The sequence below is a fragment of the Heliangelus exortis genome, chromosome 29 (genome assembly GCF_036169615.1).
Source record: "Heliangelus exortis chromosome 29, bHelExo1.hap1, whole genome shotgun sequence".
Classification (NCBI taxonomy): Eukaryota; Metazoa; Chordata; class Aves; order Apodiformes; family Trochilidae; genus Heliangelus; species Heliangelus exortis.
This window is the reverse complement of record NC_092450.1, coordinates 261628-282214: the sequence shown is the minus strand read 5'-3', so window position 1 is coordinate 282214 and position 20587 is coordinate 261628. Positions and strand designations below refer to the sequence as shown.

At 54.0% G+C, this 20587-nt stretch overlaps 5 protein-coding genes across 5 annotated transcripts; 2 read left to right on the top strand and 3 right to left on the bottom strand.

The window, feature by feature from the left end:
* Positions 1 to 2946: 2946 nt before the first annotated feature.
* On the bottom strand, positions 2947 to 3806 carry LOC139788518 (feather keratin 1-like). The gene is made up of 2 exons (XM_071728523.1): positions 3737 to 3806; positions 2947 to 3375 (listed from the first exon to the last, which is right to left on the bottom strand). Exon 2 carries the CDS (start codon positions 3352 to 3354, stop codon positions 3046 to 3048), a length of 309 nt encoding a protein of 102 aa, XP_071584624.1. The 5' UTR covers positions 3355 to 3375; positions 3737 to 3806; the 3' UTR covers positions 2947 to 3045.
* A 4336-nt stretch (positions 3807 to 8142) lies between these two features.
* Positions 8143 to 8787, top strand: LOC139788529 (feather keratin 1-like). Its single transcript, XM_071728541.1, has 2 exons — positions 8143 to 8214; positions 8359 to 8787. The coding sequence occupies exon 2, from the start codon at positions 8380 to 8382 to the stop codon at positions 8686 to 8688; it is 309 nt and encodes a 102-aa protein (XP_071584642.1). The 5' UTR covers positions 8143 to 8214; positions 8359 to 8379; the 3' UTR covers positions 8689 to 8787.
* A 3354-nt stretch (positions 8788 to 12141) lies between these two features.
* Positions 12142 to 12772, bottom strand: LOC139788493 (feather keratin 1-like). Its single transcript, XM_071728473.1, has 2 exons — positions 12711 to 12772; positions 12142 to 12566 (listed from the first exon to the last, which is right to left on the bottom strand). The coding sequence occupies exon 2, from the start codon at positions 12543 to 12545 to the stop codon at positions 12237 to 12239; it is 309 nt and encodes a 102-aa protein (XP_071584574.1). The 5' UTR covers positions 12546 to 12566; positions 12711 to 12772; the 3' UTR covers positions 12142 to 12236.
* A 1559-nt stretch (positions 12773 to 14331) lies between these two features.
* Positions 14332 to 15344, top strand: LOC139788495 (feather keratin 1-like). Its single transcript, XM_071728474.1, has 2 exons — positions 14332 to 14403; positions 14548 to 15344. The coding sequence occupies exon 2, from the start codon at positions 14569 to 14571 to the stop codon at positions 14875 to 14877; it is 309 nt and encodes a 102-aa protein (XP_071584575.1). The 5' UTR covers positions 14332 to 14403; positions 14548 to 14568; the 3' UTR covers positions 14878 to 15344.
* Positions 15345 to 18337: 2993 nt separating this feature from the next.
* On the bottom strand, positions 18338 to 18982 carry LOC139788479 (feather keratin 1-like). The gene is made up of 2 exons (XM_071728456.1): positions 18911 to 18982; positions 18338 to 18766 (listed from the first exon to the last, which is right to left on the bottom strand). The coding sequence occupies exon 2, from the start codon at positions 18743 to 18745 to the stop codon at positions 18437 to 18439; it is 309 nt and encodes a 102-aa protein (XP_071584557.1). The 5' UTR covers positions 18746 to 18766; positions 18911 to 18982; the 3' UTR covers positions 18338 to 18436.
* Positions 18983 to 20587: the final 1605 nt, after the last annotated feature.

Here is a 20587-nt window from a genome sequence, read left to right as displayed (position 1 = left end):
CCCATGTCTCTTTCTCATCTTTACCCAAGAAATGGTCTCCCAAATGACCCAGATAGAGACATGTTTCTCAGGGGTGGTTCTGCTATGGGTTTTTTTGGGATGGTTGTGCAGTGGTCAACTGAACGAATCTGGCCAGTGCTGCTAACGTAGTTCTGCTCCTGTGGTTGTGCCAGCTGTGACCCAGTCTGCAAGGTGGTGGGTGATTGCCTGTGATAAACTTCGTTTTTTCTCTTTTTGCCCTTCCCCTCCTTTTTCTGTCCTGATGTTGACTCAAGCTTGTTTCATGTTCTTCTTATTCCAGTTCTCTCTCCATCAGCCATAGCTTGAGAGAACATCTGGTGAGCTGCTGAGTGCTGCTGAACACACAACACAGGCAGTGAATGTTGTCCTCATCTTGCTCCTTCCCATGTCCTCCCTGTCTGTGTTTGAGGGTTTCATCGACAATTTTGGAGAGTGAGAAGCAGGGAGAGACTCCGGTTAGGAAGAGAGGCAGAGAACGTGGTCTGGGTGTCTCCGAGGCAAAGCCGTCTGGAGACCATCAGCTAAGCCTGAAGAGAGATGTACAGCCAAGGAAGGAGATGTACAGCCTGCAGCTGAAGTACTGCAGGAAACAGCTGGTCATGAAGACATTTGTCCACCCAGAGCCCCAAACAGCAGCTGGCTTGGTAGCAACCAGCCCTGTGTCCCCACAAATCCTTTTGCCTCTCAAAAGCAGAATCCCCAAATCATAGCCAGGAAAAGGTGGTTCTGTGCTAACCCCATCACAAGAGGTGTGAGCCCCAGCACTGCTCCTGGGCACAGCGACGAGTGTGCCCGAGACGAGTGGTGTTCCTCAAGTGTCAGTGCCCTGACCAGTGCTGTTTGCCATCCTGGTTGGTGACACGGACAGTGGAATCACGTGCATCCTCAGCAAGTTTGCTGATGACATCCAACGGTGTGGTGAAGTCAGAAGACTAGAGGGAAGGGATGCCATCCAGATGGACCTTGACTGGCTTGACAAATGGGCTTGTGCAAACTCCATAAAGTTCAGCAAATCCAAAAGGAAGGTTCTGCACCTGAGTCAAGTCAATATCATGCACGAATACAGGTTGAGAGGAGAAAGGATTGTGGACAGCCCTGAGGAGAAGGACTTGAAGGGGGGTTGGGGGTGTGTGTGTGGTGGACCAGAAGCTTAACGTGAGCTGTCAGAAAGCCAGTGGTGTCCTGAGATGCATCAGAAGGTGCACAGACAGACAGTCAAGGGAGGTGATTTTCCCTCTCTACTCTGCTCTTGTGAGGCCACACGTGGAGTACTGAGTCCAGTTCTGGAGTCCCTATCGTAAGAAGGACATAGAGCTCCCTGAACATGTCCAGAGGAGAACCACTAAAATGCTCAGAGGGCTGAGTGCCTCCCTTATGAAGAGAGGCTGAGGACATTTGGGGTTGTTCAGCCTGGAGAAGAGGAGGCTCTGAGGTGCCCCTGTAGCAACCTACCACCATCTGAGAAAGCTGGGGTAGGGCTTTTTACATGGATGTGTAGTGAGAGGACAAGGGGAAATGGTTTCAAACTTGAGGGGAGATTTAGGCTGGACATTAGGAAAAAATTCTGTCCTGTGAGGGTGCTGAGATGCTGAAACAGGTTGCCCAGGGAAGCTATGTCTGCTCCCTCCCTGGAAGAGTTCATGGCCAGGTTGGATGGGGCCTTGAGTAACTTTATCTAGTGGAAAGTTTCTCTTCTCTGCCCATGTGCCCATGCAGAGGGGTTAGAACTAAGTTATCTAGTAGAGGCTTATCTAGTAGAGGCACAAGACTTGCTGAGCAAAAGAGTAAACTTTGGTGGGAGACCTAAGAGCAGCTTTGGAGCAGCTATGGTGAGGTCCCCTAGAAGAGAGTTCCAAGATAAACACCATGGCAGTGCATAACTGGAGGTCCAGACAATGGGCTCACATTGAAACATCAGAGATTTGGACTCACTAGGAGGAAAGTGGTTTTCAGGAAGAAGAGAGTAAAGCAGTGGAAGAGACTTCCTTCAGAGGTTGTGCAGTAACCTTCTCAGAAACTCATGACTGACTGAACATGAAGCAAGAGGCTGGGCCTGATGACCTCTGGGGTTCCTGTCCTTAAGATTCCAAAAATCATTACTGCACCACCTGGAAGACCACGAGACCTGTGCACCCAAGTGTTGGGACAATGTTTCCCCAAAGATGCTGTGGCAGTATATTCCCTGAGTATTCTCATACTTTTCCTTCCCTGGCAAGCCCCATCTCAAGGCTGTGGCTAGGACAGGTTCTCCTCCTGCCTCTGCTTTCACTATAACACATTACTCCACCTTCCTCATGACTAAATGCTTCACAACGTGGGCCTTTTGAAGGAAAAAGAAAAGTGTTTACAAGAAAAGATATGATAGTCACTGAAGGGCATTGGGTCATTCTATCTTGGCATACCCCCACAGGCAGAGAAGATGAGAAACCAGATGGTAACCTCATCCAGGACTCAGGGCACTCAGTGCCAACTTTCTTGACAGCCACTGCACAACCATCCCCAACTCCTCTAAAAATGAACCAGCCCTGAGCAGCATCTCTCACACTGGTGAGCATCTGCTGGAGGAAGGATCAGAAAGAGACATGGGCTGGGATGCAACAGAACTTTATTGAGTGAAAAGAAGGAAACAAGGTCAGTCTGAGTGGAGGCCCCAGTGCAGGGATCACCAGGGGCAGAAAGGAGTCTGTGCAACACAGCGGTGGCAGAGATCCCGGCAGGTGTCCATCTGCCTGCCTGCCCGCCCGCCTGCCTGCCTGCAGGTCCTCCCTGGTCTGGCTTTGTGTTGCTGAGAGCCCAGGGGAGCCCCAGAGAAGAAGGGCACGGGAGGGAAAGGAGAGAGTGGATGGAAGGGGGCAAAGGCAGGCATGGGCCGTGCTTTGGCAGAGCCCAGGCTGGCCCCGTCCTTTTGCAAGGGGGGCTGGGGTTGCTCATCCCCTCTGAACGCAACGACCCTGTGCTGTGTCCCCAGTCCAGAAGCATCTTGTGGGTCCCGGGGGGCCTTCCCCAGGGCCACCTGCAGCAGCTTTAGCAGGGCAGGCACCTGCTGCCGCAGTAGCCGCTGCCAAAGGCCCCGAGGCCAAAGCCCCCGGAGTTGATGGGCACTCCCTGAGAGCTGAGGATGCTGCCAACGGCAGCGGAGGTGGAGGAGCCCACGGCGGTGTTCTGCGGGAAGGAGCTGAGGATGGGTCCGGGCAGGGTCACCACCACGGGGGAGGGCTGGATGACGACGGTGGAGTCCTGGCACTGCCTGACACAGGGCTCATTGCAGCTGTTGGCCAGCGGGGTCGGGCCGCAGGACTGGCCGCAGGGCAGGCACGGGGTGTAGCAGGACATGTCCTAGGGCTGGAGGTGCACCTGGGAGAGAGGGCAGGGGGAGCAGAGCATGAGGAGGGCTGGGTGAGGACCTTCTTGCCTGTCTGCTATGCATGAAAGTTGAATGAACTTTGGAGAAGAGCCTGAGTTCTTATAGGGCTGCACACAGACTCCTCCTATCCTGCAGCAGAAAAAGTGCCTATCAAGAACCACCAAGCCCACAGAGGCCCTTGTCCAGCTAACTTCAGTGAAGCCCAAGTCTCTCTCCACCCCACAGTGTCTGCTCTTTTCCCTCCCCCTTGAACAAAGCAGCCCCATGAGGCAGAGAAAGGGAAGGGAGAAGGAATAAACTGGAAAACTTGAGGAAGAACAAGACAGAGAGTATAAGCGGCTTGAAACTCACCTTGTTTCCCACGAGGTACAGGCAAGGAGAGTGGATGAGAGAGTGAGGAGCAGGGCCCGCTTTTATACTGCTCCTGCACTGCCCCAGGCCCACAGTCACTGCACGCGGGCAGTGATTTTCCAGCATACTCACCTCCACACCAAAAGATCCTAACTAATGACACAGGTGGTGTTTTGTTTTCTATCAACGCTGTCATTCCATTTCCTCATTTCTGACATGCTTGCTCTGCCCTGCAGGATCCCTTCATCTGCAGGGATGAGAAGCCAAGGGGTATACTGGGTCGGATGGCTTCAGCTGTCTTCTTGCTCTTGATGCTCTTCTGCTCTGGTGACAAGGTTCACCTTCTGTCTGACAATGCAGGGCTGGGAAATTGCTTTTGTTCAGTATACAGGGTTTTGGTAGCAGGTGGGGGGTTACAATGGTGGCTTCTCATTTTCTACATGACTATATGGCCACTGAGGCTCTTTTCATGTACGAGGATGAAATACCCAAGGATTTTTCCATGCAGCAACACATCAGTATAGGCAGAAGAGAAACCACAAGTCTATCCTCACGGAGCTGGTTTCTTCACCTCTCCCTGAGGAATTGGCTTCTGCCAACATCTTTTTCCTCCCATTCTTCTCACACAGCCATGCACTTTGGACACATGTTTTTGACACCAACAAGGAAGAGACATGGTGGCCTGGCTACTTCCACAAACACGCTGAACATCCTGCAGACTTTTTGTCCTGAGGGAGTGCTCCTCCACCTCCGCTGCCGTTGGCAGCATCCTCAGCTCTCAGGGAGTGCCCATCAACTCCGGGGGCTTTGGCCTCGGGGCCTTTGGCAGCGGCTACTGCGGCAGCAGGTGCCTGCCCTGCTAAAGCTGCTGCAGGTGGCCCTGGGGAAGGCCCCCCGGGACCCACAAGATGCTTCTGGACTGGGGACACAGCACGGGGTCGTTGCGTTCAGAGGGGATGAGCAACCCCAGCCCCCCTTGCAAAAGGACGGGGCCAGCCTGGGCTCTGCCAAAGCACGGCCCATGCTGTTGCATCCCAGCCCATGTCTCTTTGTCATCCTTTCCCCCAGCAGATGCTCTCCCAATGTGGCCAGGGAGAGAAATGTTGCTCAAGGGTGATTCTTGTTTGGAAGAGTTGGGGATGGCTGTGTCTTGGCTGTCAACACAAATTTGCATTGAGTGTGCTGAGTCCTGGATGAGGTGTACCTTCTGGTTTCCAATTTTATCTTCCTGCTGGGTTTACAAAGACAGAATGACCCAATATGTTCCAGTGACTGTCATATCTGTTGTTGTAAACATTTTTTTTTTTTCTTTATTAGGTCAAAGCTATGTAGCTATTAGTCATGAGGAAGAAGGAGGAATGTGTTGTAGTGAAAGCTGAGGCAGGAGATACCCAGAAAAGCCCAGGGGAACTTGTCCTAACCACAGTTTTGAGATGTAGGCTTGCTGGGTGAGGAAAAGACCAGGTAGAAGAGCATGAGAACATTAAGGGAACGTACTGCCACAGCATCTTTGGGGAAACATTGTCCCATTGCCTGGAGTGCACAGGTCTTGTGGTCTTCTAGATGCTTCAACAATGTTCTTGCAGTCTTCTGTTTCCTTCCACAGACCATTCAAGAGACCTCCTGCACACTGCCCATCCCTTTGCCACTTAACTTCTACCTCCCTCAGCCATTCCACACAGGCTCCTTTTTGGCCCTGGTGATCTTTGTCCCAGGATCTCCACTTGGATCAAGCTTCTTTCCCTCTTTTGACTCATTCAAGTTCTTCTGCGTTCCAGCCCATGTCTCTGTGTCATTCTTCCCCCCCTTCAGATGCTCTCCCAAGACACCCAAAGGGAGACATATTCCTCATAGCTGGTTCTTGGAGGGTATTTTAGGGATGGTTGTACAGTGACTGTCAGCACGGGCTTGCTTTAAGTATTGTATTAGTTTATCCTACCTAATGGCACACGTTGTGTTTTGGTTTCCATCAGCACTGACATTTCATTTCCTCATTTCTGACATGGTCTTCATGTCATGGAGCCTCTTTTGAAGTTTTGGGTCAAGGCCCAAGTTTTTTCCTGAGCAAGTCACATCACTCTAACAAGATATGTCCTGAGGTGAGAGAGTGCTCTGTGCCGGGAAGGAATATTGGTCTGGGGAAATCTGGTGATGTTGTTTTGAACTTCCTAGGAAGAAAGCTGCACGTGTCTCCCAGAAATGCAGTTCCTCTCCTGGCTGTCCAAAAGCTTCTTGTGAAAGAGAATGTGCTGCATCTCTTTCTCTCCCAGCACTCACTGGTGACTGCACCTATAGGCAGGTGGGCTGTGCAAAATGTTTTCAAATGCCTTCACCCAAGAGAAGGTTCTCCTTCATTGGACACATCCGCTGCAGTCTTTGGAGAAGCTGTCCCCTTTAGCTGCACTCTCAGGACTCCACAGCCTGTGAAATCAGGAGGCCTGCAGGAAAAGAACAGTGTTTTCTCCAAGCCCCTGATTCCTCAACAAACGCTTATGAGGCAGGGCCCTCCTCAGTACAGGAGAGGTGAGAGTGGTTTGGAACAGTGCCTTATTCCTCCCACTCTTCTCACAGCTCCATGTGCTTTGAAGACAAAAGACTGAACGCAATCCAGCTGGACAACCACTGGGCTGTCCCGGAGCTGTTTACTTTGCTACAGCCCAGTGCTCAGACCTCGATTAGGCAGAACAGGGATGAAGCTGCCCTGGCTGCAGAGGAGCTCAGTCCTGTGTGGGACAGTGCCCTGCAGACATTCCTGGCTTGGCCTCACGCCAAAAGGATGACACACAGACAATGCAAAATTAGAGTGTGACTCGCCATGGGTAGGGAGAGCCTATCCCAGCAGCTTGCCCACTGAAGGCATTCTCTTGCTCTCCTGGGTCATGGTTCCAGCTGCCTCCGTGCCTGCAGGGCAGGGAAGCTCCTTGCCTCTTTGATGTAGTCTGAGAGTGGTGCTTGTATCCAGTGTCCTCCTGAGCACCTCTGCTCCCTGAGCACCATCAGGCACGGGGCACTGCACTGTTTGAGGCCTCTAAGACTGTGGAGTGGTTCAGTCCCCAGCCCATTGTTCTGACATGGCTTCCTCCTTTCTGGGTTCAGGACTTGCCATTTGCCACCTTCTTGAATGCTGTGAGACTCGTGTGGGCTCAATCCTTCAGACAGTCTAGGACTCCCTTTCTGCCAGCCCAGCCCTGGAGAACATCAGCTGCCTTGGATGGGCTCACTGTCGTCAGGAAGTCCTTTTGTTTGATGCCCACCCACTGCTGGGCATGCTCTGCCTCCTTCCTTCAACTCTTTCAGAATACACAGCAGCAGCCTGGGAGCACAGACACGTTGCCCCTGGGCTTTCTCCCACTCCTCACAGTGCCAGCCCTGACTGCCAGGACTTTTAAAGGAAGCAGAGTCAGAGCAGCCTCGCAGCAACAACAACCACATCCCTCCCATTCATGGAATCCTGTCTCCTGCGCTCACGTCAGTCCAATCTCTTTAACTGTTCCCATGTCTCATCCTCCTCTGCTGCATGTAAATCTTCTCTGGTGCAGGCTCTCCAAGGAGTGTCAGGATCACAATCACTTGACTGCAAATCCTGATAGTAAAGATCAAGGCCAAGAACCATTAGAGTACATCCACCTTGCACCTGGACGCAAGGGGGGGGGAGGCGCTGCGGGGGGGAGGAGGTTGCCTCAGTTTCCTTTTATGATTCAATAGCTCTTTGTTTCTCAGAATCACACTTTTTGTCTCAGCTTCACTGCCCTGAGCCTGGCGTTGGAGAGTTCCCACAGAAAGCAAAGGGCAGAGCAGAATCTGAACTGGCAACAACCTGTGAAGTACTAACAGAAGGCCAAGCTGGAAATCGTGGTGGCAGCTGCTCTCCTCTTGTCTCTGCTTGAGCACTGTACTCTCCTCTCCCGACCCTCTGTCCTAGAGGCCAGTCTTCTTTTCCATTTCTTGTATTGGTTTCTCGCACAGGTGCATCCAGCTTCCCCAGCTCAGCCTTGGCCAGAGGAAGGGACTTCATTGGGAACCAGGGAGCTTCCAGTACCTTCTCAGAGGAGCATCCCTTGTGACCCCCCACCTGCTACCAAGACCCCATGCACTGAACAAAAACAAATTCCCATCCCTGCATTCTCAGACAGGAGGTAAAACCTTGTCCCCAGAGCAAAGGGCATCAAGAGAAAGACAGAAGAAACCATCCTGCCTGGAAAATCCCTTGGCTTCTTATCCCTGCAGATGAAGGTATTCTCCAGGGCAGAGCAAGCATGTCAGAAATGAGGAAATGAAATGGCAGCGTTGATGGAAATTAAAATACTCCCTGTGGCATTAGGGAGGATCTTTTGGTTGGTGTGGAGGTGAGTGTGCTGGAAAATCACTGCCCGCGTGCAGTGACTGTGGGCCTGGGGCAGTGCAGGGGCAGTATAAAAGCGGGCCCCGCTCCTCACTCTCTCATCCACTCCTCTCACCTCCATCTCCCTGGGAACAAGGTGAGTCTCCAGCTCTTTCTCCTCTGCGCTGAGGAGAAGGAGAAAGCCGTGGAACACTCCTTGTCTTTCTTCCCATGGGTGTGCTGGCAGGCTGCTCCTCACCCAGCCCTCCTCATGCTCTGCTCCCCCTGCCCTCTCTCCCAGGTGCACCTCCAGCCCTAGGACATGTCCTGCTACACCCCGTGCCTGCCCTGCGGCCAGTCCTGCGGCCCGACCCCGCTGGCCAACAGCTGCAATGAGCCCTGTGTCAGGCAGTGCCAGGACTCCACCGTCGTCATCCAGCCCTCCCCCGTGGTGGTGACCCTGCCCGGACCCATCCTCAGCTCCTTCCCGCAGAACACCGCCGTGGGCTCCTCCACCTCCGCTGCCGTTGGCAGCATCCTCAGCTCTCAGGGAGTGCCCATCAACTCCGGGGGCTTTGGCCTCGGGGCCTTTGGCAGCGGCTACTGCGGCAGCAGGTGCCTGCCCTGCTAAAGCTGCTGCAGGTGGCCCTGGGGAAGGCCCCCCGGGACCCACAAGATGCTTCTGGACTGGGGACACAGCACAGGGTCGTTGCGTTCAGAGGGGATGAGCAACCCCAGCCCCCCTTGCAAAAGGACGGGGCCAGCCTGGGCTCTGCCAAAGCACGGCCCATGCCTGCCTTTGCCCCCTTCCATCCACTCTCTCCTTTCCCTCCCGTGCCCTTCTTCTCTGGGGCTCCCCTGGGCTCTCAGCAACACAAAGCCAGACCAGGGAGGACCTGCTGGCCCTGCTCCCTCTGTGGGGCGGGCAGGCAGGCAGGCAGGCAGGCGGGCGGGCAGGCAGGCAGATGGACACCTGCCGGGATCTCTGCCACCGCTGTGTTGCACAGACTCCTTTCTGCCCCTGGTGATCCCTGCACTGGGGCCTCCACTCAGACTGACCTTGTTTCCTTCTTTTCACTCAATAAAGTTCTGTTGCATCCCAGCCCATGTCTCTTTCTCATCTTTACCCAAGAAATGGTCTCCCAAATGACCCAGATAGAGACATGTTTCTCAGGGGTGGTTCTGCTATGGGTTTTTTTGGGATGGTTGTGCAGTGGTCAACTGAACGAATCTGGCCAGTGCTGCTAACGTAGTTCTGCTCCTGTGGTTGTGCCAGCTGTGACCCAGTCTGCAAGGTGGTGGGTGATTGCCTGTGATAAACTTCGTTTTTTCTCTTTTTGCCCTTCCCCTCCTTTTTCTGTCCTGATGTTGACTCAAGCTTGTTTCATGTTCTTCTTATTCCAGTTCTCTCTCCATCAGCCATAGCTTGAGAGAACATCTGGTGAGCTGCTGAGTGCTGCTGAACACACAACACAGGCAGTGAATGTTGTCCTCATCTTGCTCCTTCCCATGTCCTCCCTGTCTGTGTTTGAGGGTTTCATCGACAATTTTGGAGAGTGAGAAGCAGGGAGAGACTCCGGTTAGGAAGAGAGGCAGAGAACGTGGTCTGGGTGTCTCCGAGGCAAAGCCGTCTGGAGACCATCAGCTAAGCCTGAAGAGAGATGTACAGCCAAGGAAGGAGATGTACAGCCTGCAGCTGAAGTACTGCAGGAAACAGCTGGTCATGAAGACATTTGTCCACCCAGAGCCCCAAACAGCAGCTGGCTTGGTAGCAACCAGCCCTGTGTCCCCACAAATCCTTTTGCCTCTCAAAAGCAGAATCCCCAAATCATAGCCAGGAAAAGGTGGTTCTGTGCTAACCCCATCACAAGAGGTGTGAGCCCCAGCACTGCTCCTGGGCACAGCGACGAGTGTGCCCGAGACGAGTGGTGTTCCTCAAGTGTCAGTGCCCTGACCAGTGCTGTTTGCCATCCTGGTTGGTGACACGGACAGTGGAATCACGTGCATCCTCAGCAAGTTTGCTGATGACATCCAACGGTGTGGTGAAGTCAGAAGACTAGAGGGAAGGGATGCCATCCAGATGGACCTTGACTGGCTTGACAAATGGGCTTGTGCAAACTCCATAAAGTTCAGCAAATCCAAAAGGAAGGTTCTGCACCTGAGTCAAGTCAATATCATGCACGAATACAGGTTGAGAGGAGAAAGGATTGTGGACAGCCCTGAGGAGAAGGACTTGAAGGGGGGTTGGGGGTGTGTGTGTGGTGGACCAGAAGCTTAACGTGAGCTGTCAGAAAGCCAGTGGTGTCCTGAGATGCATCAGAAGGTGCACAGACAGACAGTCAAGGGAGGTGATTTTCCCTCTCTACTCTGCTCTTGTGAGGCCACACGTGGAGTACTGAGTCCAGTTCTGGAGTCCCTATCGTAAGAAGGACATAGAGCTCCCTGAACATGTCCAGAGGAGAACCACTAAAATGCTCAGAGGGCTGAGTGCCTCCCTTATGAAGAGAGGCTGAGGACATTTGGGGTTGTTCAGCCTGGAGAAGAGGAGGCTCTGAGGTGCCCCTGTAGCAACCTACCACCATCTGAGAAAGCTGGGGTAGGGCTTTTTACATGGATGTGTAGTGAGAGGACAAGGGGAAATGGTTTCAAACTTGAGGGGAGATTTAGGCTGGACATTAGGAAAAAATTCTGTCCTGTGAGGGTGCTGAGATGCTGAAACAGGTTGCCCAGGGAAGCTATGTCTGCTCCCTCCCTGGAAGAGTTCATGGCCAGGTTGGATGGGGCCTTGAGTAACTTTATCTAGTGGAAAGTTTCTCTTCTCTGCCCATGTGCCCATGCAGAGGGGTTAGAACTAAGTTATCTAGTAGAGGCTTATCTAGTAGAGGCACAAGACTTGCTGAGCAAAAGAGTAAACTTTGGTGGGAGACCTAAGAGCAGCTTTGGAGCAGCTATGGTGAGGTCCCCTAGAAGAGAGTTCCAAGATAAACACCATGGCAGTGCATAACTGGAGGTCCAGACAATGGGCTCACATTGAAACATCAGAGATTTGGACTCACTAGGAGGAAAGTGGTTTTCAGGAAGAAGAGAGTAAAGCAGTGGAAGAGACTTCCTTCAGAGGTTGTGCAGTAACCTTCTCAGAAACTCATGACTGACTGAACATGAAGCAAGAGGCTGGGCCTGATGACCTCTGGGGTTCCTGTCCTTAAGATTCCAAAAATCATTACTGCACCACCTGGAAGACCACGAGACCTGTGCACCCAAGTGTTGGGACAATGTTTCCCCAAAGATGCTGTGGCAGTATATTCCCTGAGTATTCTCATACTTTTCCTTCCCTGGCAAGCCCCATCTCAAGGCTGTGGCTAGGACAGGTTCTCCTCCTGCCTCTGCTTTCACTATAACACATTACTCCACCTTCCTCATGACTAAATGCTTCACAACGTGGGCCTTTTGAAGGAAAAAGAAAAGTGTTTACAAGAAAAGATATGATAGTCACTGAAGGGCATTGGGTCATTCTATCTTGGCATACCCCCACAGGCAGAGAAGATGAGAAACCAGATGGTAACCTCATCCAGGACTCAGGGCACTCAGTGCCAACTTTCTTGACAGCCACTGCACAACCATCCCCAACTCCTCTAAAAATGAACCAGCCCTGAGCAGCATCTCTCACACTGGTGAGCATCTGCTGGAGGAAGGATCAGAAAGAGACATGGGCTGGGATGCAACAGAACTTTATTGAGTGAAAAGAAGGAAACAAGGTCAGTCTGAGTGGAGGCCCCAGTGCAGGGATCACCAGGGGCAGAAAGGAGTCTGTGCAACACAGCGGTGGCAGAGATCCCGGCAGGTGTCCATCTGCCTGCCTGCCCGCCTGCCTGCCTGCCTGCCTGCCCGCCCCACAGAGGGAGCAGGGCCAGCAGGTCCTCCCTGGTCTGGCTTTGTGTTGCTGAGAGCCCAGGGGAGCCCCAGAGAAGAAGGGCACGGGAGGGAAAGGAGAGAGTGGATGGAAGGGGGCAAAGGCAGGCATGGGCCGTGCTTTGGCAGAGCCCAGGCTGGCCCTGTCCTTTTGCAAGGGGGGCTGGGGTTGCTCATCCCCTCTGAACGCAACGACCCTGTGCTGTGTCCCCAGTCCAGAAGCATCTTGTGGGTCCCGGGGGGCCTTCCCCAGGGCCACCTGCAGCAGCTTTAGCAGGGCAGGCACCTGCTGCCGCAGTAGCCGCTGCCAAAGGCCCCGAGGCCAAAGCCCCCGGAGTTGATGGGCACTCCCTGAGAGCTGAGGATGCTGCCAACGGCAGCGGAGGTGGAGGAGCCCACGGCGGTGTTCTGCGGGAAGGAGCTGAGGATGGGTCCGGGCAGGGTCACCACCACGGGGGAGGGCTGGATGACGACGGTGGAGTCCTGGCACTGCCTGACACAGGGCTCATTGCAGCTGTTGGCCAGCGGGGTCGGGCCGCAGGACTGGCCGCAGGGCAGGCACGGGGTGTAGCAGGACATGTCCTAGGGCTGGAGGTGCACCTGGGAGAGAGGGCAGGGGGAGCAGAGCATGAGGAGGGCTGGGTGAGGAGCAGCCTGCCAGCACACCCATGGGAAGAAAGACAAGGAGTGTTCCACGGCTTTCTCCTTCTCCTCAGCGCAGAGGAGAAAGAGCTGGAGACTCACCTTGTTCCCAGGGAGATGGAGGTGAGAGGAGTGGATGAGAGAGTGAGGAGCGGGGCCCGCTTTTATACTGCCCCTGCACTGCCCCAGGCCCACAGTCACTGCACGCGGGCCGTGATTTTCCAGCACACTCACCTCCACACCAACCAAAAGATCCTCCCTAATGCCACAGGGAGTATTTTAATTTCCATCAACGCTGCCATTTCATTTCCTCATTTCTGACATGCTTTCTCTACCTGCAGGATCCTTTCATCTCCAGGGATAGGAAGGCAAAGGATATTCAGTGCACAATGCAGACAGAAGTTGCTCCCAAAGTGCTGAAGGGGTCCCATGCTGGCAGGTGACTACTGCTTCAGGCAGGCAAGTGGGATTGTTTGCAGCTTCCTTTTCAGGAAGAGACACAGCTCTTCCGTGCACTGCAAACTTCAGCCAAGAAACCAGAGTTGCCTCTTCCTGAAGGATGTCTCACACACTTCCCTCTCCTCTCTCAGTATCTTTTGCTTCTCTGGGCAGCCAGACTGTTCCAATGGTTTCAGCTGTCTTTTTCTTGATGCTCCTTTCTCTAGGGAAAACATTTGCCAGCCTACCAAGGGTATACAGGGTTGGCATTAGTGAACCAAAACCCACCCGGCAATGAACCATGCAAATCATACATAGGTCAAGAAGGTCTCCCAGGTAGGTCAGCAGCAAAATCAATGCTTAGACAAAGGTAGCCACAAAGTCTGAACAACCACAATTCTCCCTGCCTGACCCCACAGGAGAGTTTCTGAGCAGCCTTACAGCACTTCTCTGCATCTGCTTGACCAGCTCCACATCTGCCCTCTGCTTCAGAGCGCAGAGCTGGACACCCTGCTCCAGCTGGGGCCTCACCAGCCTGGAGTAGAGGGGCAGGATCCCCTCCCTCCACCTCCTGACCACTCTGCTCTAAAAGTGTCCCAGCACAAGTCTGGCTTTCTGCTCTGTGAGCACAGGTTGCCAGCTCATGTTCAGCTTTTCATCCACCAGTATCCTTGAGCCCTTCTCCAGAGGGCTGCTCTCAATCCCTCATTCCCATCTGGAACTGAGACCAGGGACTGTCCTGACCCAGGGGCAGTGTTTTTCATTGGCCCTTCTTGAACCTCATGAGTTTTACATGGGCCTGCTTCTAGACCTGGTAGAGCTGAGGCCAGAGCTGGCAGATACAGTGTCCAGCTTATGGTTCTGTGGTATGAGATAGGCACAGCCATACAGGTGGGGATCAGCAAAGGGCCACAGAGGTGATGAAGTGGTCCTGAGGCAGGAGAGGCAGGCATTGGTGGGAGGTTATGAGCACATCCTTTCAATAGGATGGATTTCCCCAGACCCATGCACCTGCCTTCCAAGGCTCCTGCCTTACTATGAGCAGGTTGTCTGACTCTGCTGATAGGTTCCTAAGTGAGAAATCCTTGGGCCACTCACTGAAAAACTTCAAAGAAGCCTCTGAGGCAAAATGGCCATGTCAGAAATGGGGAACAGAAATGACAGCATAGATGAATAACAAAACACCACCTGTGGCATTAGGGAGGATCTTTTGGTTGGTGTGGAGGTGAGTGTGCTGGAAAATCACTGCCCGCGTGCAGTGACTGTGGGCCTGGGGCAGTGCAGGGGCAGTATAAAAGCGGGCCCCGCTCCTCACTCTCTCATCCACTCCTCTCACCTCCATCTCCCTGGGAACAAGGTGAGTCTCCAGCTCTTTCTCCTCTGCGCTGAGGAGAAGGAGAAAGCCGTGGAACACTCCTTGTCTTTCTTCCCATGGGTGTGCTGGCAGGCTGCTCCTCACCCAGCCCTCCTCATGCTCTGCTCCCCCTGCCCTCTCTCCCAGGTGCACCTCCAGCCCTAGGACATGTCCTGCTACACCCCGTGCCTGCCCTGCGGCCAGTCCTGCGGCCCGACCCCGCTGGCCAACAGCTGCAATGAGCCCTGTGTCAGGCAGTGCCAGGACTCCACCGTCGTCATCCAGCCCTCCCCCGTGGTGGTGACCCTGCCCGGACCCATCCTCAGCTCCTTCCCGCAGGACACCGCCGTGGGCTCCTCCACCTCCGCTGCCGTTGGCAGCATCCTCAGCTCTCAGGGAGTGCCCATCAACTCCGGGGGCTTTGGCCTCGGGGCCTTTGGCAGCGGCTACTGCGGCAGCAGGTGCCTGCCCTGCTAAAGCTGCTGCAGGTGGCCCTGGGGAAGGCCCCCCGGGACCCACAAGATGCTTCTGGACTGGGGACACAGCACAGGGTCGTTGCGTTCAGAGGGGATGAGCAACCCCAGCCCCCCTTGCAAAAGGACGGGGCCAGCCTGGGCTCTGCCAAAGCACGGCCCATGCCTGCCTTTGCCCCCTTCCATCCACTCTCTCCTTTCCCTCCCGTGCCCTTCTTCTCTGGGGCTCCCCTGGGCTCTCAGCAACACAAAGCCAGACCAGGGAGGACCTGCTGGCCCTGCTCCCTCTGTGGGGCGGGCAGGCAGGCAGGCAGGCAGGCGGGCAGGCAGGCAGATGGACACCTGCCGGGATCTCTGCCACCGCTGTGTTGCACAGACTCCTTTCTGCCCCTGGTGATCCCTGCACTGGGGCCTCCACTCAGACTGACCTTGTTTCCTTCTTTTCACTCAATAAAGTTCTGTTGCATCCCAGCCCATGTCTCTTTCTGATCCTTCCTCCAGCAGATGCTCACCAGTGTGAGAGATGCTGCTCAGGGCTGGTTCATTTTTAGAGGAGTTGGGGATGGTTGTGCAGTCAACCATCTGTGGCTGTCAAGAAAGTTGGCACTGAGTGCCCTGAGTCCTGGATGAGGTTACCATCTGGTTTCTCATCTTCTCTGCCTGTGGGGGTATGCCAAGATAGAATGACCCAATGCCCTTCAGTGACTATCATATCTTTTCTTGTAAACACTTTTCTTTTTCCTTCAAAAGGCCCACGTTGTGAAGCATTTAGTCATGAGGAAGGTGGAGTAATGTGTTATAGTGAAAGCAGAGGCAGGAGGAGAACCTGTCCTAGCCACAGCCTTGAGATGGGGCTTGCCAGGGAAGGAAAAGTATGAGAATACTCAGGGAATATACTGCCACAGCATCTTTGGGGAAACATTGTCCCAACACTTGGGTGCACAGGTCTCGTGGTCTTCCAGGTGGTGCAGTAATGATTTTTGGAATCTTAAGGACAGGAACCCCAGAGGTCATCAGGCCCAGCCTCTTGCTTCATGTTCAGTCAGTCATGAGTTTCTGAGAAGGTTACTGCACAACCTCTGAAGGAAGTCTCTTCCACTGCTTTACTCTCTTCTTCCTGAAAACCACTTTCCTCCTAGTGAGTCCAAATCTCTGATGTTTCAATGTGAGCCCATTGTCTGGACCTCCAGTTATGCACTGCCATGGTGTTTATCTTGGAACTCTCTTCTAGGGGACCTCACCATAGCTGCTCCAAAGCTGCTCTTAGGTCTCCCACCAAAGTTTACTCTTTTGCTCAGCAAGTCTTGTGCCTCTACTAGATAAGCCTCTACTAGATAACTTAGTTCTAACCCCTCTGCATGGGCACATGGGCAGAGAAGAGAAACTTTCCACTAGATAAAGTTACTCAAGGCCCCATCCAACCTGGCCATGAACTCTTCCAGGGAGGGAGCAGACATAGCTTCCCTGGGCAACCTGTTTCAGCATCTCAGCACCCTCACAGGACAGAATTTTTTCCTAATGTCCAGCCTAAATCTCCCCTCAAGTTTGAAACCATTTCCCCTTGTCCTCTCACTACACATCCATGTAAAAAGCCCTACCCCAGCTTTCTCAGATGGTGGTAGGTTGCTACAGGGGCACCTCAGAGCCTCCTCTTCTCCAGGCTGAACAACCCCAAATGTCCTCAGCCTCTCTTCATAAGGGAGGCACTCAGCCCTCTGAGCATTTTAGTGGTTCTCCTCTGGACATGTTCAGGGAGCTCTATGTCCTTCTTACGATAGGGACTCCAGAACTGGACTCAGTACTCCACGTGTGGCCTCACAAGAGCAGAGTAGAGAGGGAAAATCACCTCCCTTGACTGTCTGTCTGTGCACCTTCTGATGCATCTCAGGACACCACTGGCTTTCTGACAGCTCACGTTAAGCTTCTGGTCCACCACACACACACCCCCAACCCCCCTTCAAGTCCTTCTCCTCAGGGCTGTCCACAATCCTTTCTCCTCTCAACCTGTATTCGTGCATGATATTGACTTGACTCAGGTGCAGAACCTTCCTTTTGGATTTGCTGAACTTTATGGAGTTTGCACAAGCCCATTTGTCAAGCCAGTCAAGGTCCATCTGGATGGCATCCCTTCCCTCTAGTCTTCTGACTTCACCACACCGTTGGATGTCATCAGCAAACTTGCTGAGGATGCACGTGATTCCACTGTCCGTGTCACCAACCAGGATGGCAAACAGCACTGGTCAGGGCACTGACACTTGAGGAACACCACTCGTCTCGGGCACACTCGTCGCTGTGCCCAGGAGCAGTGCTGGGGCTCACACCTCTTGTGATGGGGTTAGCACAGAACCACCTTTTCCTGGCTATGATTTGGGGATTCTGCTTTTGAGAGGCAAAAGGATTTGTGGGGACACAGGGCTGGTTGCTACCAAGCCAGCTGCTGTTTGGGGCTCTGGGTGGACAAATGTCTTCATGACCAGCTGTTTCCTGCAGTACTTCAGCTGCAGGCTGTACATCTCCTTCCTTGGCTGTACATCTCTCTTCAGGCTTAGCTGATGGTCTCCAGACGGCTTTGCCTCGGAGACACCCAGACCACGTTCTCTGCCTCTCTTCCTAACCGGAGTCTCTCCCTGCTTCTCACTCTCCAAAATTGTCGATGAAACCCTCAAACACAGACAGGGAGGACATGGGAAGGAGCAAGATGAGGACAACATTCACTGCCTGTGTTGTGTGTTCAGCAGCACTCAGCAGCTCACCAGATGTTCTCTCAAGCTATGGCTGATGGAGAGAGAACTGGAATAAGAAGAACATGAAACAAGCTTGAGTCAACATCAGGACAGAAAAAGGAGGGGAAGGGCAAAAAGAGAAAAAACGAAGTTTATCACAGGCAATCACCCACCACCTTGCAGACTGGGTCACAGCTGGCACAACCACAGGAGCAGAACTACGTTAGCAGCACTGGCCAGATTCGTTCAGTTGACCACTGCACAACCATCCCAAAAAAACCCATAGCAGAACCACCCCTGAGAAACATGTCTCTATCTGGGTCATTTGGGAGACCATTTCTTGGGTAAAGATGAGAAAGAGACATGGGCTGGGATGCAACAGAACTTTATTGAGTGAAAAGAAGGAAACAAGGTCAGTCTGAGTGGAGGCCCCAGTGCAGGGATCACCAGGGGCAGAAAGGAGTCTGTGCAACACAGCGGTGGCAGAGATCCCGGCAGGTGTCCATCTGCCTGCCTGCCCGCCCGCCTGCCTGCCTGCCTGCCTGCCCGCCCCACAGAGGGAGCAGGGCCAGCAGGTCCTCCCTGGTCTGGCTTTGTGTTGCTGAGAGCCCAGGGGAGCCCCAGAGAAGAAGGGCACGGGAGGGAAAGGAGAGAGTGGATGGAAGGGGGCAAAGGCAGGCATGGGCCGTGCTTTGGCAGAGCCCAGGCTGGCCCCGTCCTTTTGCAAGGGGGGCTGGGGTTGCTCATCCCCTCTGAACGCAACGACCCTGTGCTGTGTCCCCAGTCCAGAAGCATCTTGTGGGTCCCGGGGGGCCTTCCCCAGGGCCACCTGCAGCAGCTTTAGCAGGGCAGGCACCTGCTGCCGCAGTAGCCGCTGCCAAAGGCCCCGAGGCCAAAGCCCCCGGAGTTGATGGGCACTCCCTGAGAGCTGAGGATGCTGCCAACGGCAGCGGAGGTGGAGGAGCCCACGGCGGTGTTCTGCGGGAAGGAGCTGAGGATGGGTCCGGGCAGGGTCACCACCACGGGGGAGGGCTGGATGACGACGGTGGAGTCCTGGCACTGCCTGACACAGGGCTCATTGCAGCTGTTGGCCAGCGGGGTCGGGCCGCAGGACTGGCCGCAGGGCAGGCACGGGGTGTAGCAGGACATGTCCTAGGGCTGGAGGTGCACCTGGGAGAGAGGGCAGGGGGAGCAGAGCATGAGGAGGGCTGGGTGAGGAGCAGCCTGCCAGCACACCCATGGGAAGAAAGACAAGGAGTGTTCCACGGCTTTCTCCTTCTCCTCAGCGCAGAGGAGAAAGAGCTGGAGACTCACCTTGTTCCCAGGGAGATGGAGGTGAGAGGAGTGGATGAGAGAGTGAGGAGCGGGGCCCGCTTTTATACTGCCCCTGCACTGCCCCAGGCCCACAGTCACTGCACGCGGGCAGTGATTTTCCAGCACACTCACCTCCACACCAACCAAAAGATCCTCCCTAATGCCACAGGGAGTATTTTAATTTCCATCAACGCTGCCATTTCATTTCCTCATTTCTGACATGCTTGCTCTGCCCTGGAGAATACCTTCATCTGCAGGGATAAGAAGCCAAGGGATTTTCCAGGCAGGATGGTTTCTTCTGTCTTTCTCTTGATGCCCTTTGCTCTGGGGACAAGGTTTTACCTCCTGTCTGAGAATGCAGGGATGGGAATTTGTTTTTGTTCAGTGCATGGGGTCTTGGTAGCAGGTGGGGGGTCACAAGGGATGCTCCTCTGAGAAGGTACTGGAAGCTCCCTGGTTCCCAATGAAGTCCCTTCCTCTGGCCAAGGCTGAGCTGGGGAAGCTGGATGCACCTGTGCGAGAAACCAATACAAGAAATGGAAAAGAAGACTGGCCTCTAGGACAGAGGGTCGGGAGAGGAGAGTACAGTGCTCAAGCAGAGACAAGAGGAGAGCAGCTGCCACCACGATTTCCAGCTTGGCCTTCTGTTAGTACTTCACAGGTTGTTGCCAGTTCAGATTCTGCTCTGCCCTTTGCTTTCTGTGGGAACTCTCCAACGCCAGGCTCAGGGCAGTGAAGCTGAGACAAAAAGTGTGATTCTGAGAAACAAAGAGCTATTGAATCATAAAAGGAAACTGAGGCAACCTCCTCCCCCCCGCAGCGCCTCCCCCCCCCTTGCGTCCAGGTGCAAGGTGGATGTACTCTAATGGTTCTTGGCCTTGATCTTTACTATCAGGATTTGCAGTCAAGTGATTGTGATCCTGACACTCCTTGGAGAGCCTGCACCAGAGAAGATTTACATGCAGCAGAGGAGGATGAGACATGGGAACAGTTAAAGAGATTGGACTGACGTGAGCGCAGGAGACAGGATTCCATGAATGGGAGGGATGTGGTTGTTGTTGCTGCGAGGCTGCTCTGACTCTGCTTCCTTTAAAAGTCCTGGCAGTCAGGGCTGGCACTGTGAGGAGTGGGAGAAAGCCCAGGGGCAACGTGTCTGTGCTCCCAGGCTGCTGCTGTGTATTCTGAAAGAGTTGAAGGAAGGAGGCAGAGCATGCCCAGCAGTGGGTGGGCATCAAACAAAAGGACTTCCTGACGACAGTGAGCCCATCCAAGGCAGCTGATGTTCTCCAGGGCTGGGCTGGCAGAAAGGGAGTCCTAGACTGTCTGAAGGATTGAGCCCACACGAGTCTCACAGCATTCAAGAAGGTGGCAAATGGCAAGTCCTGAACCCAGAAAGGAGGAAGCCATGTCAGAACAATGGGCTGGGGACTGAACCACTCCACAGTCTTAGAGGCCTCAAACAGTGCAGTGCCCCGTGCCTGATGGTGCTCAGGGAGCAGAGGTGCTCAGGAGGACACTGGATACAAGCACCACTCTCAGACTACATCAAAGAGGCAAGGAGCTTCCCTGCCCTGCAGGCACGGAGGCAGCTGGAACCATGACCCAGGAGAGCAAGAGAATGCCTTCAGTGGGCAAGCTGCTGGGATAGGCTCTCCCTACCCATGGCGAGTCACACTC